At 45.0% G+C, this 18,489-nt stretch overlaps 1 protein-coding gene across 5 annotated transcripts in view; it reads right to left on the bottom strand.

Annotated features, from left to right (window-relative positions):
- The window catches only part of LOC135732536 (tRNA (32-2'-O)-methyltransferase regulator THADA), a 29,778-nt gene that overhangs the window by 10,560 nt on the left and 729 nt on the right, over window positions 1–18,489 (bottom strand). For 3 of the 5 annotated variants that reach the window (XM_073814712.1, XM_065250695.2, XM_073814715.1), the window contains exons 3-23: window positions 18,391–18,477; window positions 18,291–18,318; window positions 17,663–17,811; window positions 17,455–17,577; window positions 17,223–17,343; window positions 7,796–7,938; window positions 7,618–7,702; window positions 7,387–7,514; window positions 7,011–7,208; window positions 6,167–6,881; window positions 5,899–6,051; window positions 4,586–4,695; window positions 4,328–4,488; window positions 3,869–4,002; window positions 3,087–3,245; window positions 2,666–2,814; window positions 2,453–2,578; window positions 2,245–2,349; window positions 1,430–1,630; window positions 1,205–1,355; window positions 884–1,121 (exon numbers count right to left, since the gene is read on the bottom strand). In XM_073814712.1, the coding sequence (XP_073670813.1) occupies window positions 884–1,121; window positions 1,205–1,355; window positions 1,430–1,630; window positions 2,245–2,349; window positions 2,453–2,578; window positions 2,666–2,814; window positions 3,087–3,245; window positions 3,869–4,002; window positions 4,328–4,488; window positions 4,586–4,695; window positions 5,899–6,051; window positions 6,167–6,881; window positions 7,011–7,208; window positions 7,387–7,514; window positions 7,618–7,702; window positions 7,796–7,938; window positions 17,223–17,343; window positions 17,455–17,577; window positions 17,663–17,811; window positions 18,291–18,318; window positions 18,391–18,477 (3,464 nt within the window). Of the gene's footprint in view, window positions 1–883; window positions 1,122–1,204; window positions 1,356–1,429; window positions 1,631–2,244; window positions 2,350–2,452; window positions 2,579–2,665; window positions 2,815–3,086; window positions 3,246–3,868; window positions 4,003–4,327; window positions 4,489–4,585; window positions 4,696–5,898; window positions 6,052–6,166; window positions 6,882–7,010; window positions 7,209–7,386; window positions 7,515–7,617; window positions 7,703–7,795; window positions 7,939–17,222; window positions 17,344–17,454; window positions 17,578–17,662; window positions 17,812–18,116; window positions 18,319–18,390; window positions 18,478–18,489 lie in introns of those variants that run through there. The other 2 variants (XM_073814714.1, XM_073814713.1) reach the window with 2 other exon arrangements.

Below are 18,489 nucleotides of genomic sequence, written 5' to 3'. Positions count from 1 at the left end.
GTGTTTTGTACGTTTATATGTTGGAGCTTTCTCTGAATTTTCAGCGCAATTGATGAAATAGGATCGCGCAACTTTCACGCTTACAAAACGAAACTACAGAGAACACCCGCAGTAGTTTTATCAATGAAAGGCTGCTGAAAATATCGCTCTTCACCGTATGTTCACGCCAGAAGTCAGAAAAGACGTAAAACTTGTGTTTAATACCTCAGATTAGATAAATGGGCGGAGAAAAGGCGGTCGCGTGTGGCTGTTCGAACACATTCAACCACATTTGCGTTCCGCAACTCCAAAGCGATCCGATCGAAAGTGGTTTTGACTACCTCTGGATGTGGTTGAAAGTGGTCGAAAGTGGACGCGTTAAAAACGTTTTGAACACCGTTTACACCTGGCATTAACGTCGTCCACTTGTGATCCGATTGACGAAAACGCATGTTAATGCCAAGTGTAAACAGCCTATTATATGCAAAAGCCACTAAACGCCACCTAAGTCAAAAGGCACATTTTGAACGTTCATCAAATACTTTTGACCTATATTCGATTAATCCCAGCTATTCAGAAATACCGGTTTATTGGCAGAATCCAGAAGTAAACAAATGTAAATTTACTTTAGAAATGTCAGAACCACTTAGCAGTTTTCCAGTTCCTGTCAATATCCAGAAATTTTGCACAGCCATTGAGGAGGAGTGGACCAACATTCCAAACACAGATTGGTGAACAATATTTTAGAGAAATAGGCCTTTGTGTACTTTGTGTAAGATCTTTGAGTTCAGCTCATGAAAAATGGGGGCAAAAACAAAAGTGTTGCGTTTATAATTTTGCTCAGTGTATGTTTAAGACTTTAGACAGGCAAAAACAAAACAATGATGACTGTGTACCATCATACCATGTCTGTTCCTCGGCACCAGGCTGTAGTTTGGCAAGCAGAGTGAGCACGGGATAGAGAGAAGGGTGTAGCAGAATTCTAGAGTCATGCAGGTCTTTTGCGGCGCTTTCAAGTGCCTCCCGGAGGAAGGGCTGGAGGGCAGGGTAGAGATTAAAGAAGGATGGAGAAGACATGCCAGAATGCGTAGTCCCGTGTTCACCAGCCGGCTGCTGACCCAACATTCTGGTGCAGAGAGAACCTGTGAGAGTTTAAAAGTCAGGATGGGATAAACACATGTCTACTTCACAAAGGCCAAAACTGTAAGTGAATTACAAATCGTACTGTAGAGCTGCAGGGCGGCGTTCCTCATAGCCCAGCATGGAGAGCTCATCAGGGTAAGGGACAGAATAGTCACCGCAGGGGTGTGTTGGAAAATAGCAACGCCCAGGCTAGAACCCTTAACAAGTGCCTGCAGGATGTGACCGGCACACACCTTAAAAGAGAGATGTAAGATGTATAAGAGAAGCTCTTTTTCAGCCTAACTTTAGATGGGTAGGATAACCGTACCTGTGGTAAGTCAAGAGTTTGGTCCCAGTCCTGGGGCAGTGGTGCTCTGGCTATGTCCAGCAATGTGTTAATGGTTTGGGACAATAGGGGGCGAGATTTGCTGGAGTCCTCAGCAGCTAGGACTCCCAAAATCAGCATGGGCAGTCCAGCAGCACGACGGGTCACTGATGTACTACGGGGTGACTGAAGAATAGTCAGACCCTGGAAAGAGAGTGAGAGAAAAAAAACAAAAAACAAACATCATGTAACGATTTGTATTTGTAAATTCGTTTTAATTTTACTTTCTAGCAATTTAATTTACACTAGTATTGATATCTCATTCCCATTATAAACCTATACTTTAAGTTTTTAATAGGAAGCCCTTATCAAAATTTGCATGACATGAAATGCAACTGACAGATGCTTTAATCCAAAGCTTTTAAGCTACATTTGATCAGCGTGTTTATCAGAAAACCAAATCGTGCATTCCATGGGAATCAAACCCACAACCTTTGCACTGTCAACGCAATGCTCTACCATCTGAGCTACAGGAACTACATGACAAGTTATTAAAAGGCAGGGTGTGAGACTTTTGAAAAACACTTTGGAAAAGGGAGTCGGGACGATTACCAAAACACACTTGTAGCCAATCAGCAGTATGTGACGTGTCTACTAACCAACATCATTGCCTGGGTGGCGTATGTGTGGGGTGGGTCTATCAAAAGAAGGTCCAGATTCCATTGGGGTAGTGGTGTGTTTGTTTAGGTAATTTCAAATGTCAACCCTGGCTTTCAGAGATCATGCACCCCACCTTTCAAAAGTTTATAACATTTTACCTGTTGCAATATAGTGGCAGGAATTTCTCTGACTTCAAGATCAGAGCTGCTTAGGAGAGTCCTGCAAAACTTAGTGAAGCCAATACAGCAGCCCTCTACTGCCCCCTAATGGAAAAACAAGGGAAAACATGAAAGAAGCAGACTCTGACTCGCTAAGGTCTACTAAGAAATGCTTTTCACATGTTAAGAAATAATAATGTGTGCTTACCCAATGTCTACATTTGAGAATTATGTCTTTAAACACTTTAGAAGTCCTTTTGAGCTCTTCAACAGTCAGACGCCAAGGCAATGATTGAATTTTTTCCACCAGGTACCCTAAAAAAATCCCTATTTCCTGTTAAAGGATGACATGCAAAAAATCATACATTTTTTTTAGTCACATAAAACAACTTACGGTAAGCAGATCATCCACTAGTCTTACCTTCAAAGAGACCCAGCAGCAGGTCAGTATCAGACTATGCTCCTCAGAAAGCAAAACATTTTCCTCGCCATCCTCATCAAGTCCAGCCCCGTGCTGGCCAATCAGAGAACTGATTGCATTCCCCATGTCACAGAATGATGGAGGCACCTCTGTGATAAAAAAAAATGTCATGATAAAATCTACAGGCACAACTTACTGTGGAAATCCATGCTAAAGTTTCCAAATCTGATCACATTTTGACTTGGCTATACTCAGTCAATATTAAAGATATCAAGGTTATATTTTCACAGAACGTTATTTACGTAAGATTTTTATGTAAAAAAATGTACGTTTATTTATGTAAGATTGTTTTATGTAAATAGTAAATAGCAAAATAAGACTTTAGCTGGGTTTTCCCTGACTGGATGAAGTTTTAGCATACCTTTCTCCTCAGTGTCCTGATCTCCATATAGGACACCAAGCAGCAGTAAAGTGATCTTCTCTAACAAACACACAAGGTCCACAGCAACATTGTGGTTTATTGACTCCACCAGCACTCCTGGAACCTCCATCAAACCCCTTTGTAAAGCACTTACAATGCCTGAAGAATGACAGTAAAATAAGTAATAGATCCTACAGCAGACTATTTTTTATTTCTCCATAGACTTTGGACTGCTTTGATTTTGTTTTAGATTCTGTTCAAAGTGACAACAAGAAACTTCTTAAAGGGGACATATCATCAAAATCTGACTTTTTTCATGTTTAAGTGCTACAATTGGGCCCCCAGTGCTTCTATCAACCTAGAAAATGCGACCCAATAACTTCGTTTTGGTAAACCATTCTCTGCAAGCATGTGAAAAAATAGCTCATTGAAATTTGGCACCCCTTGTGATGTCACAAGGGGATAAAACCGCCCCTTAATCTGCACTATCCAACCACGGCACTGCCATTTAGCGTAGAGATCAACTCATTTGCATTTAAAAGAACACACCCCAAAACGGGACATTTTTGCTTGCATCTACAAAGTGGCGATTTGAACATGCTGTAATAAATTATCTATATGTGGTTTTGAGCTAAAACTTCACATACATACTCTGGGGACACCAAAGATTTATTTTACATCTTAAAAAAATTATTGTGAAATGTCCCCTTTAATTGTCTGCTTAGTAAATTCAGTAGTAGTATCTTTTATTTAGACTATCAGCTAGTTTTATTTGCTCCAACCATGAATGGGCGTCGAGCGAGCTGCCTGCAGCATGTCACTCCTGGCGGTGGAGAAATGATGCTCCAGTTTATTCAGAAGGAATCGGATGAGTCTGATGGACTGTTTCTCCCCCTGTTCGAATACCCTATCTGCCCTGTAGTGAAAATATACACACACGTAAGTATAGTCGGGTAAGTAATAGAAGAAACCACAACAACAGCATACTAAACAGTACATACCGAAATCTGTCCCAAATGGAATCTGCACCTATTTTAACTTTTTAGTTTAACGGGAACATGCTACATGTTTGTTTATTAGGTGCTTAGGCTAATTTCAAAATCCTTTCCATCCCCAATATGACACAGTATACTGCACCATGATACCTTGAATAAATCCAATCGAAGGAATTAATCTGAACTGTTAAAAATAGTCAAATAAAATGGACTGTGATCAGGTTAGCAAGCTATGATGTTGCTTACTTCTGCACCAGCAGTTTGAACATCAGAGCTCCCATCTGGGCCTCCTGTACCCGCGGGCTCTGCAGGAGTCGCTCCGCCTGGCCCAACAGCACAGCAGTGACATCATCAGTTAGAGACGGGGTGAAAAACCGGAGCAATAGCTCTGCAGAAAGCTCACGGATCTAAAGGGATAAACGTGCATTTGTAATCCAATCACGACGCATCACAGAGCGAGAAAACGCTTCACACATATAACTGTTAACATTTTATAAGACCGACCTCATTGGTTGAATCCTCCAAGCAGCCAATCAAGACCAGCATCTTTGACTTGGAAAAGAAATCCCACTTTCCCCTTTCATTTGCCCAGTTTATAAGAGTCGACATCATAGCTGAAAACACAATATATTTTTTTTATTTAATGTTAAATGAGCAGTGGTTCTTAACTTTTCCCCGCCATTGAGGAGTTAACTCGTCAATTAAAGGGGACAGAGAATGAAAAACCATTTTTACCTTGTCTTTGTTGAATAATGGTAGTCTACTCGCATTCACAAACATACAAAAAGTGCTAGACATGCTAAACATCTCAGTCTCATAGAAATTCCTCTTTTAGAAATGTCAGCCAGAAAACGGCCCAATCTGAAAAACTGATGCTTATGACATCACAGGCATCTCACTGCCCCTCCACTTTAAAATAATTGGCTACATTTTTTGAGTGGCAGCAAAGTCAGCCAATTATTATCGAGATTGCAAGTTAAGCCAGTAGGGGGAGCCAAATAGGTGCAAAACCACTTGTTTAAAATCCCCCACCCTAATAGAGCTATCTGAGAGAGGTTTTTAGGAAGCTTCTAAGGCATTACAGACCCAAACAATTTTTTTTTTGTCTACATGTCACATCACAGAACAAGGATAAATACCCCGTTCAATCATTCTATGTCAATTTTAAGAGAAAATGCTTCCCTGCCAATGACGAATATTACCAGCAATCCGTAATACCGCTATTATTAACCAGGTGGCGCATTTGCGCAACTTAAAAAACCCGGAAGTATCGCCTACGGCAAACAGCTGTATGTCCGTTTGTGTTTTGAGGATCGCTCTGAATCTGATCATTATCAAAAGTGCTTCACAAAAATTGTATTTGTTTTTTAAGAAACCTACCCATATTTGAGAGGTGGTAAAAAGAGAACTAATGTAGGAAGGATGAAACGTATTTTTTTTTGAAGCAGAGGGTCTGTTTTTTCATTTAAATATATAAACATACAATATATCAAAGAAGAACATTTTCTGGAAGGCATTAAACTTGTGAAAATCATGAAAAATGCTGCCGATGGCTGACAACATAAAAAAAAAAAACGCTGGCGGGGAAATAGTTAAACTGGGGGGCGTGAGATGATGTCGGGGGGGGGCTGCAGTTTTATGAGTTTTTATAAAATACATTAATTCATCATAAATACGGTGTAATTAAACCTGGGAATTTATTTTTAATTTTTATTTAATGGATAAAATAACTTGAAAATGTACTGTGTATTTTGATAAAGCAACTAGAAGGCATGCAAAAGTCAAATGACAGTCTAAAAATATGAATTTCTTCTTACCAGGGGGTTGTCCTTTCTTTCTATCTGGACTCCAGGTATCTGTACATGTTTCCAAAACAGCGGAAAACAGGAGCAATGCCGTCTTTTTTCTCTGATAGCTGCTGTCGGGAGTCAAATAGACCAATGACAGCTGAGCTAGCCAGTCAACAAACCCTAAAGGAAAATTTCAAATATGCAGACATTATAATCTTACATTTTACACTTCACTCTTAAAAATAAGGGTGCTTATTTTGGTTCTCCCCAATCAACGGTTCTTGACGTTCCTTACCAATTCCTTGTTTAAGCTCCGCCTCCTCTTCCTCCGAAAGCCCTATTTTGCGCTTATGACCCTTGATGTTTGCCATACAACTGTCTCTTATCCTCACCAGGAATTTCCTCAGCGCTGCCTGAAGATGCTGGCGGAACGGTGACGACTCACTGTTGAGATTGAGTGGTATGAAGTCTCTCAATGCAGAATATTCCACTTGCGATGGGGCTTCTTTGGTCTTCGGGCTGCAGCAGAGAAGATTCAGGGCTGCCAGTCGGACTGCGTCGTCCAGACAGGACAGGGCAAGATGGAGAGTCTTGAGGGCATCTCCGCAGTTCGCATCCCATACAGAACGTCCAGTAATGGCCCGCTGGGCGCTCATGACACAAGCCCATGCAAGAAGGTGACCAGGAGCTGTGGCATCCATAGCTGATAGTAGAGTGTTAAAAGCACCCGGAAACGTCCTTAATGTTGACGGCAGAAGATGGCTAGTGGCATTATTTTGGAGCAGAGTCACTTCTGAAGTCAAAGCGTGTAGGAGTTTTGGTTGCCATCGCTGAGCCCACTGATTTGCTAAATCTTGCTCAGTGGGTGGAGCTTCCCGAGATGCGTTAACAAGCTCACGTTTTTGCTCCTGGAGAAGGCATTTGTAGACATCTGATGCGGACGGTGAGAGGTGATTGGTTGAGAGGCATTTTAAGATGTCACTGGGAAGGGCGGGATATTGCTCCAAAACCTTTGAGGTGAAATGGGGCCATGAGTCAAAGTTTTTCTTAAAACATGTATATTTATTTACATGCCATTTGTGTTTTTCCAGGTTTATTTTTTTATAAGAAAAATGTCTGATGACTTCATGTCCCCTTACCTTGTTTGTGCCAGCGTATGGCAGAATTGCACTTAGTGGTGAATACTTGGCTTTTGACTCCCAAGGGAGTTGTGATATCCTATGCAGTAACTCATCATAAAGTCTTTTCTCTGTGTTTCCAAAGTGTTGACAATCGTTCTCATAGATCTCCATAAATAGGCAGAAAGCACTGCGTGCAATGTCTGCAATGCCATCCAACTGTAAACAGTTAGGAACAAAACATGAATTATGGCAAACTACTTATCTTGTTTTAGGGGCATATGAAGATTATTATTGTCCAACAAAATGCTCTCCAATATGAGAATCTCCATTTAAACGGTGAACATCAACCAACAACAGCAACCAGTTTTCTGTACTATGTCCAATATGGGCTTACCGGACTCTCTGCATTGCTCCATATGATTTGTGTAAGTTGCCGTTGGAGGTTCGAATTCAAAGGAGCACCTGTTACTTCCCAAATCTCACTGAGGCCCTCTTTAACCCTCTTTAGCCATATGGTAAAAACTGCAAGAAAAGCATTATGCGCATAATTTACAACAAGCAGCAATGTATCTAGCATCACATCAGTGCTCAAACAGCCTCATCATGCATGACAGAAAGCTTTTACCTTGAAAAACATAATAATGACAGTCAAGCTTTTCTTCACACAGACCAGAGATGAGGGGAAACAACCCATCCAAAAGAAGACATGTCTGGGAGGAAACGAAGAGTTAAGACAATATGAAATCCACACATTTTATATTGCACTAAGACCTGTTATTAATAAATGCAATGTGTTCACATACCCCCTGGCAGCCATGGCGACTCACAAGAACATTATTTGTGCAGCAGGTTAAAAGTCCTCTGGATATAGCCAGCCGGTCCACCCCATCCTGACCTCTGGGAAGACAATCCACCTGTATCTCACCTACTGTCAATCTCCATGGTTCTGGAATGCACAAACTTTAAATCTTAGGAAAGCAGAGTAGACTAAACAAGCAAGTATGTACTTGTACACCAAGATATATGTTACTAATAGGGATGCAAGATTAAATATGTATCGCAAAATTAATTGGGTCATGAGATTTCTTGTGGAGGTGAAATGCTGGTTGTTTCTCAAACAAAAGGCTGCATCCTTTGGAGGTCTCATTTGTAGACTGCATACCTCATAACAATTGTCTTATTACAGAATATTAACAAATATAACGTTTACTATTATATTTATTTAATCGTAATTTGTTGTAATATGCTTTTGACTTGCGAATGTAATGCTCAGTTAAAGTGACACTTTGTAGTTTTTCAACCTTCATATTTTCAAGACCCTTGTGATGGAACATCGACTTAAAATAGGTTGAATGACATGTCCACCATAGTCTGACAGAGTCTGTATCGCTTTTACTTGTACTTTTAAACTTGGGGTTTCGGGTAGTAACCCGAGCACAAAACTAAAAAAAAACTAAAAAAAATCTGCTTTATGGCATACGTCACTTCATCCACTTCCTCAAATTGGGACGTGAGAGCACAACTATCTACTTTCCTGATGTTTTTGTCATGGCCGAAGCAGCAACTATGAAAAAGAAACCCAAGGTTTTGTCGGAGGAGACCGAAAAGAGAAAAGGGGAGAGTGACAGAATAAAAAGAAGGACGAGGATCAATTACATTGGGCCAGCGTTGACTAGAGGAGGAGGAGGGGTTTCTGACCGATGCTGACTTGGCCCTCATGCTTTTGTACTAGTAAGTAATGTTATATTGCTTGCATATATAAGTCCTGTCTGGCGCCTGAACACTATTTTTTAACGTGAATTTTACTGGAAGCCACTTGGAGAGTTTAGAAATAGACTTATATCACGTGACATTGTGGTGCCGTGGTGGCGTCATGGACCTACGACACGGGCGATCCGGGTTCGATTCCTCTTCAGGGCAATATTTTTTAAAATATAAACTTTAACCAAGCGACCACTGTTACAACTGGCTTGTAAACGCGAGCTACACCATTTTTTTGGTGTTTGATGAAAATACAACCCATGAAATTATATTATATGACACATGACATGCTGGAAGGCACACTTTGTGACATAAAGAGTTTTCTTTTCCTTTGCGACAGTGCTGCGGTGCTTGTGGCCTCTAGGGGCGCTAGACGTGAAAAATAAATGTCTAGCACCCCCTAGTGGCCAATAAGTTCCATGGTGTGCTTTTAACGGGATAGTTCACCCAAAAATGAAAATTCTGTCATCATTTACTCACCCTCATGTTTTTACAAACCCACATACATTTCTTTGTTCTGATGAACACAAAAAGAAGATATTTTGAGAAATATTTGTAACAAAAGCATTCGTGGACCCCATTCACCTCCATAGTAGGAGAAAAGAATACTATAGAAGTGAATGGGATCCACGAACGGTTTGCTAACAAACATTTCTTAAAATATCTTGCTTTGTGTTCATCAGAACAAAGACATGTATACAGGTTTGTAACAACATAAGAGTGAGTAAACGATGGGAAAATTTTCATTTTTGGGTGAACTATCCCTTTAACTGAAATAAACCAGGCTTGATTACATATGTGAACCCTGGAGGATGCAGCTTTTTAAAGTTAAATTTCTGGCTAAACCTTTCCAGTGCAATGTACATGAATTATTTTCTGTCTTTTTTGCTGTGTGTGCTTTTTTGTTTGGGTTACCAATAATGTTCGTCTGAGATGCTTTGCGTTTGTCTCAGTGTCAGATGTGATTAAATGTTAAAGATTTAAATTAATTTAAAGTTCCCTTTCAGTCGGTCACTACGACGTCACGTCGTGACCGACGAATTGGGAACCGCTTCGCGGGTGACCTATCTACTTCGAGAACTATAAGAAACGCCAATGAACTTGGCATGCAGGTATTTGCATAATGCCGGCGCCGCCCCGCCAGGTGCGTATATAAGGCGCAGGTGCACAATACCAAATTAGCTTTATTGCTTCGAAGCCGGCAGACATCTGCTCACGAGAAGCTATTCTGAAAAAAACTGATCTTCGTAGATCCTGTTCTGTGGGAAAAAAGATCTCAGCTTGCCAAAGTTGGTTGGGCGAAGACACCTCAGCGGAGGCTCGCAGTGTTTTTTCTCCACCCTTTCTCTCTCTCTCTGTCTCTTTAATCAGGACTTGAGTTCGAGTGAGTGCGTTGCCTCTCCCTGTGTGTTTCACCAGCTTGCACAAAAGAGTGATTTCCCTAAAAGAGCAGCACGTTTGAGCTTTGTGTCTTTTTAAAGACAGCCACTCATTCGTGTCACGGTCGGGGTCGTCTTTTTAAAGATGGATTTCCGTCCGTGTTCGGTTTCTGGATGCGGTGTGTTCATCGCCCCCCGGGATGGCCACCAGCGTTGTCTTTCGTGTCTGGGGCTCCAGCATGCAGAGGCAGCGTTGCGTGATAGTTCATGCTCCATCTGTGAGGGCATGACTATGGCGGATTTGCGGAGACGGGTGTCGTTTCTCCGGGAACGGCGCCCGCCTTCCAAGTCTGGTGCTGCTAAGAGCGCAGCTACCAGACTTGCGAAGGATGACCTCCGTATAACGGTGCTGGGTCGGTCTGCTGGTTCGTCCAGCAGCTCCCAGCGCCCTGATCCGTTGCCAGCGGAGGTCCCGATGGAGACGAGCGGCCCGTGTTCTACGGTGTCCTCGCGCTCTGTCGAGCCTCCACCCGACGCGATGTCCACCGTAACATCGGAAGGGGGGTTGTCAGCCTCGGACGTCGATCCGGATCCGCTCCCGCCTTCGGGCCAGGTTGCGGCTTCTGTGTTCGACCCCGAGATGGCAGCCATGCTCGCTCGGGCGGCGGAGGCGGTCGGCTTGGAGTGGACTAAACCTCCCCCACCTGAACCGTCCCGCCTCGATGATTGGTTCTTCGGGGGTGCCAGGGCTTCTCAGTCCTCGCCCCCGGTGCCTTTCTTCCCCGAGGTGCATGAAGAGCTGACGCGGTCGTGGAAAACCCCGTTTTCCGCCCGGAACCGACCGTTTCAGCCTTCACCCCTCACCTCTCTCGAGGGTGGAGATGCCAAGGGGTACACTGGTATCCCGTCAGTGGAGCGGCCGGTCGCGATGCAGTTGTGTCCGGCCGGTGTCGCTTCCTCCTGGCGGGACCAGCCTACTCTCCCCTCACGGGCCTGTAAGCAGTCTTCGGCGCTGTCCGGTGCTGCTTACAAGGCTTGTGGGGAGGCAGCCTCTGCCCTGCATGCCATGGCATTGCTGCAGGTCCACCAGGCTAAGGCTCTGAGGGATCTGCACGCGGGAGGTCACGACTCGGCGGAGTTCTCTGAATTGCGTGCGGCTACGGATCTGGCGCTTCGTGCGACCAAGGTCACCGCACGCGCCGTCGGGCGTGCGATGTCTACCCTGGTAGTCCAGGAACGCCATCTCTGGCTGTGTCTGGCGGACATGAAGGACGCCGATAAAACCCGGCTCCTGAATGCTCCGGTTTCCCAGACCGGCCTGTTCGGCGAGACGGTCGAGGAGTTTGCGCAGCAATTCTCCGCGGCCAAGAAGCAGACTGAGGCCATCGCTCAGATCATGCCACGTCGGAAGCGTCCTGCGCCTGCCCCATCCACGTCGGCGCCTCAGCCTGCTCCTCGCCGAGGGCGTCCTGCGGCGGCTGCCTCCGTTCCTCCCCGGGGCTCTTCTAAGAAGCGAGGAACCGGTCGTCAGCAGCCCGCCCCGCCCGCTCAGCCCGCTTCAAAGGGTGGAAAAAGAAAATCGAAGCGGCCCTGAGACGGGCGACCTAGAGATGGAGGGGATCGCTCTTCGGGAGATGGTGAAAGCACCACTCCCCCCACCGGAGGAGGGCCGGTTGGGGAATCCTTTGTTTCAATTTTCTGTTCCGCCGACTTTTCAGTCGGCACCCACAATTCCACAAAAAGAGCAAATTCCACTTCCATCTCTAGGTCTTCAGATGAGCGCCGGAGACACGAGCGGGCTCATAACCCCCCCTCGTTCTCCGACTCATCAGAGGAGTACGAGAGCAACGCACGGGCTCATAACCCCTCCGCGCTCTCTGTCTTCTCAGGGGAGAGAAGACAATCACGGGCTCATAACCCATCGTCTTCCTCCCCCTTCGCCAGAGGGTGCATCGAGTGGCGTGAGGTGTCTCCAGCAGAGCCTCCCTTACTCACCCACCCAGCAGCGGACTCAGGTGAGTGTTATCATGCACAACACTACTGTCGGTGCGGCCAATACGCACACACCGGCGATCACCTCCGTTGCGCCCGCCGCGGGTACACCGATCGTGCCTTTAGTCCCTCTCGCACGGTGTCTGGGGGCGTGGGAACAGCTTCCCAGCCCGTCGCGTTGGCTTTTACGCACGATTCGTCTCGGCTACGCGATCCAATTTGCCCGGCGTCCCCCCAAATTCTCCGGCGTTCGTTTCACTACAGTGAGAACTGCCGATGCGCACGTCCTCCGTGCGGAGATCGCTGTCTTATTGGCGAAAGACGCGATCCAGCCGGTCCCTCCAGCCGAGATGAGGTCGGGGTTTTACAGCCCTTACTTTATTGTACCCAAGAAAAGCGGCGGCTTGCGACCGATCCTGGACCTGCGTTCGCTGAACCGTGCACTTCACAGAATGCCGTTCAAGATGCTGACGCCCAAACGCATATTTCCATGCATTCGTCCAAACGATTGGTTCGCATCTATCGACCTGAAGGACGCGTACTTTCATGTATCGATTCTCCCCCGGCACAGGCCGTTTCTCCGCTTTGCGTTCGAGGGGCGAGCATACCAGTACAAAGTCCTCCCATTCGGGCTCTCTCTGTCGCCCCGTGTATTCACCAAAGTAGTGGAGGGGGCTTTAAAACCCCTGAGAGAGAGAGGTGTGCGCATTCTCGCGTATCTGGACGATTGGCTAATAATAGCTCAAACACGTCAGACGCTGTGCGATCACAGAGATTTAACTTTAAAACACCTCGCTCGTTTGGGTCTTCGGGTCAACTGGGAAAAGAGCAAGCTTTGCCCCGTGCAGAGAATCTCTTTTCTCGGTATGGAACTGGACTCGATCGATTTGACAGCTCGTCTAACAGAAGCGCGTGTACAGTCGATTCTGACTTGCCTGAATACATTCAAGAGCAAGAGCGCGGTCCCGCTGAAACAATTTCAGAAGCTTTTGGGGCATATGGCAGCAGCCGCAGCTGTAACTCCGCTCGGACTGCTCCATATGCGACCGCTTCAGCATTGGCTTCACGATCGAGTCCCGAGGAGAGCGTGGCTGCGCGGCATTCACCGTGTTATCATTACACCTGCGTGTCGTCGCACTTTCACTCCGTGGTCAGACCGTGCGTTTCTCCGAGCCGGTGTGCCTCTGAGACAGGTCTCCAGGCATGCAATAGTATGCACAGATGCTTCGGACACGGGGTGGGGGGCCACGTACGATGGGCTTGCGGCTTCGGGGGTCTGGACGGCACCCCAGCTGCATTGGCACATAAATTGCCGAGAAATGTGGGCTGTATATCTTGCGCTCGTCCGTTTCAGCAACGAGTTACAGGGCAAAGATGTATTAGTTCGCACAGACAACACTGCGACCGTGGCGTACATCAATCGTCAAGGCGGTTTACGCTCGCGTCACCTGTCGCATCTCGCCCGTCATCTCCTCACTTGGAGTCAGAAGAATTTGAGGTCTCTTCGTGCCATTTACATCCTGGGCACGCTCAATGTAGAGGCGGATGCGCTCTCTCGGGCTGCGCGTCCCGGCGAATGGCGACTCCACCCCATTGCGGTTCAGCAGATTTGGAGACGTTTCGGCAAAGCGCAGATAGATCTGTTTGCTTCCCCAGAGACGACCCATTGTCGCCTGTTCTATTCACTAGCCGATGACTCGCTCGGCGTGGATGCATTGGCACACAGCTGGCTGCGAAACATGCGCAAATACGCGTTCCCTCCGTTGAGCCTCATTGTGCAAACCCTATGCAAAATCCGGGAGGACGAGGAGAGCGTGCTGTTGGTGGCACCGTATTGGACAACCAGGAGTTGGTTTCCAGAACTCTCTCTCCTCGCGACAGCCCCTTCGTGGAAGATTCCCCTGAGGAAGGACCTTCTTTCTCAACAAGAGGGCACATTATGGCACCCGCGCCCCGACCTGTGGAACCTCCATGTGTGGTCTCTGGACGGGGCACGGAGGATTTGAGTGATTTACCGCAAGAGGTATCTAACACTATTGCTGCAGCGCGAGCGCCGTCTACGAGACAGGCTTACGCGCTTAAATGGAACCTGTTTGTCGACTGGTGTTCTTCCCAAAGTGAAAACCCCCGAGAATGCCCGATTAGTGTTGTGCTTTTATATCTCCAGCGCCGTTTGGAGAATAGGCTGTCACCATCCACTATTAAAGTCGATATCGCTGCGATATCAGCTCACCATTCACCCGTAAACGGTAGAACAGTGGGTCAGCACGACCTGGTCATTAGATTTCTCAGAGGCGCTCGAAGACTGAATCCTTCGCGTCCTCCCTCTATTCCTCCTTGGGACCTGTCCTTGGTGCTGAAATCACTCCAGGAAGCCCCATTTGAGCCTCTGCATAGTGTGAGTGTTAAATTTCTTACTATGAAAACATTAACTCTCCTTGCTTTGGCTTCTGTTAAGAGGATAGGGGATATTCATGCATTTTCGGTCGACGAATCGTGCCTTCAGTTCGGGCCGGCTGCATCCAGCGTAACACTGAGACCCCGGCCCGGCTTTGTGCCCAAAGTTCCCACCACTCCTTTCAGAGATCAAGTGGTGAACCTCCAAGCGCTGCCTTTGGAGGAGGCAGACCCAGCCACGGCTTTGTTATGCCCTGTTCGTGCACTACGTGTGTATATAGACAGGACGCAAAGCTTTAGGACCTCAGACCAGCTCTTTATTTGTTTTGGTGGTCAGCAGAAAGGGAAAGCTGTCACCAAGCAGAGGATGTCCCATTGGATTGTGGATACTATAGCCCTTGCATATCAAAAGCAGAATGTGCCTTGTCCGTTTAATTTACGTGCTCACTCTACACGCAGTGTGGCATCATCTTGGGCACTGGCTCGCGGTTCCTCGCTAACAGATATTTGTAGAGCTGCAGGCTGGGCGACACCTAATACGTTCACAAGATTCTATAGTGTTCGTGTCGAACCGGTTTCCACTCGGGTTCTTTCTACTAACTAGTTAAGAATGCCGAGGGTCGGCTCGTGTGTCGGCTTGGAGCCTCTATTTTGGTGCTGCACATCTGCACCAATATGGAAGGCCTTCGGGGCAAAAACGTCTAAAAAACTGTTTTTGCCTCTCCTCCACCGCCCTGATAGCTGGTGTTGCGGAGCATCCGCTGTCAACCTATCACTGATGTATTCTCTGTAAACCTGTGTAGGCTAGGCGTCCACATTTGTCCCCTACGTGGGGTTCATTTGTGTGTATACTCCGTGGGGTACTAATCCTCCACGTTTTCCTTAGCAGAGCCTGCTCTGCATCTCTCTGCATACTATGTTTTGTTCAGAGACTTTTTATGAGCAACCTATCGGTTGTTTCATATTTATGTCATCCATTCAACCTTCTTAGGGGATGGCTTCCGCAGTGTTCTAGCTCCGCTCAGTTTAGACGCTTCCCCAGTTCGCTGCTTCACTATCGTGGGTTAAGGAACAGGTAGTGACCGGCCTTCTGCATTTCGCCTTAGGTTCCGCCCCCTATGTGGAGGGCGGAGGGCTTTTACAGACACTGGAAGGGTTCAGCTGCAGTGCCGTTTTGGTAGGGATTCCCAATTCGTCGGTCACGACGTGACGTCGTAGTGACCGACTGAAAGGGAACGTCTCGGTTACGTATGTAACCCTCGTTCCCTGAAGGAAGGGAACGGAGACGTCACGTCCCGTCGCCACAGTTTGCTGTTCCATTGCTGTTTTCAGGCCGGGCACTGCTGCTCGGCTTCTCAGCAATAATATAGCTAATTTGGTATTGTGCACCTGCGCCTTATATACGCACCTGGCGGGGCGGCGCCGGCATTATGCAAATACCTGCATGCCAAGTTCATTGGCGTTTCTTATAGTTCTCGAAGTAGATAGGTCACCCGCGAAGCGGTTCCCAATTCGTCGGTCACGACGTGACGTCTCCGTTCCCTTCCTTCAGGGAACGAGGGTTACATACGTAACCGAGACGTTTTTTTGGCTAAAAGTAAGCATCTAAAGTCAAAGTAACAGAAGCGGTTCAATTAGCACACCCTGCAGGCATTTGTTATAATACATAATGCTGTTTTTATTACAAAGGCTATATTACTGTTATCTGTTAACTTGCTTTGATACTTTATTTGAACCAATTATTATTGCATCGTCATTATTATGTATAATGTAAAACCTTTATTTTAAAGGTTATTGCTTACTTGGGACTATTTTTATTCAACAAAAATATCAAATTACTTCATTATCAATTAGCAAAATAATTGTTAGGGACAGTCCTAGATTAGTTAAAACATTTTAAAATAATGTGATTTAAGTTTCCCATTCATTCATTTAATCATTGAGGATGTCTAAAAAAAAAAATCTCATCTTATTTTAATGAACACAATCTCGTGTCTCGTCCTGTGAATAAAGTGTCTCGTCACACCCCCATTTACTTATAAATGTATTAAATATGAAATTATGATATTCTAAATTATTGAAACAGCATGCAGACAGTTTTTGTGCTCTAGTCTACACTAGTACACTAGTCAACATTTGAAGTGGATCAAAAAAGTTGTCCTAAGACAAGAAAGAATGAGTATTGTTAAAAATTTTAAGACAACTTTTATGAAAGTTTTTGATCCACTTCAAATGTTGGCTAGTGTATTTGCAGAAGATTACACAGCAAAACAGAAATGGTAGACAGAAATGTAGCCGATATATCAGTCGACATTCATTTTTTTATTATGCAATATCAGATAAATTTGTTCCTTCTTTATATACTCCTTAAAAGTCAGCATTTGACAAACAGTAAAATGACCAAATTATCAACATCCGCTTTTTAAATGTGATGTTATGCTATACGTTTTAATGTCTTGAAGTCTGTTTTGATGCTAAGCTACACCCTGCTGACTAAGCTAAGCACGCCATGCATTTAGGCATTTTAGCAGACGCTTTTATCCAAAGCACAATAAATATTTATTTAGGTTCACTAGATGTTTTCTGTATTTGTTTCACTACACTTTCATTAAAATAGTGTTGCATCGTTTTCTCAATATCGCCCACTAGAAACCCATACTGGTTAACCAATACTAAACACTGTATAAAGACTGTAGTTCACCTCTTTTGGTGACTTTCAGGAGACTCCAGCCAGCTGATTGAGCACCCTGAATATCTGTCATTGTGGTAATCACCATAGCAACCGCAGTGCCTGCCAACAACCGTGTGTCTCTGCTGGAAATCTGAGGAAATTATTGGAAAACATAATTCATGCTAGGATTCACGCAATGCATAGGACACACCCATCCGACATCCATCCTAACAATCTAAACGGTTTTCCAGCAAGCACCAACCTCTCCTAAGATGATGTTCATCAGGAATTCCACAATATCTCTCACACTTGTATTGACACTGTCCTTACTCAAGACCAGTGGTGCCACCTGCCCAGGAAGCAGCTGAAATACCTGCAAACAGACCTGAGAGAGGAGATACTGATGCAGTCAGCATACAGAACAACATCTTGCAAATTCTGTGCGGTCAAGTAATCTTCAAAATTTTCACCTTGACGGTCTGGTAACACAGCAGCTCATTTCGTGCCGTTTCATTTGACATAACAACAGGAATCAGATCGGCAACTTTACTAAGCAGGGTGGTGCATTCTTCCTTCAAGACCTCTCGTCCAACAGCGCTGTCCTCCAAGAACATACATGCTGCCATGAGACACACATTATATTAAAATATACAACACAGGATATATTATTTTAAGAAGTTAAACAAGTAAGGGATGATGTACAAAGGCGATTGTTAACACAAATATTTTAGGTTTATTTTAAAAAAAACAATCTGCTGGATCGGGTGTTAATTATCCCATTTATTTCACAGCTACATGCAACGTGACAAAAAAAAATGGACTTGAAATGCTGACTGAAATATTTTATTAGCTCATTTGCAACAAATTCAAACCTTGCATGAGACAAAGGACAGCGGACTGATACATTAACCATATAAGTAGTACCAGTCAAGATGACTTGCAGTACCCAGATTGGCTGGGTGTTTCGGAAAGTAGCAACTGACCAATCAGAATCAAGTATTCCAGACAGCCATGTAATAAACTAGAATAAATAACACAGTAGCAGTAAAATATTGCACAGTTGTGAACAATTAACTGAACCAATAATTCATTACTCACCTATCTGAAGGTCTTGTAAAGAGAAAACCTGCAAAGAAAAAATCATCATCACTCAAAAGCAAAGCATACCGATATACAACCACATACTGAACATTCATACCTGTTCTTGGTGCAATAACTTGTGAAGACATTGTTGAACCTCCTCAAAGACAACTGACTGGTTTATTTCCACCAAGACTTGAACCATCTGTAATAGCAA

Source organism: Paramisgurnus dabryanus, chromosome 5, assembly GCF_030506205.2.
Source record: "Paramisgurnus dabryanus chromosome 5, PD_genome_1.1, whole genome shotgun sequence".
Taxonomy (NCBI): domain Eukaryota; kingdom Metazoa; phylum Chordata; class Actinopteri; order Cypriniformes; family Cobitidae; genus Paramisgurnus; species Paramisgurnus dabryanus.
Note: the sequence above shows the minus strand (reverse complement) of the source record. Positions and strands in the feature narration are given on the sequence as shown.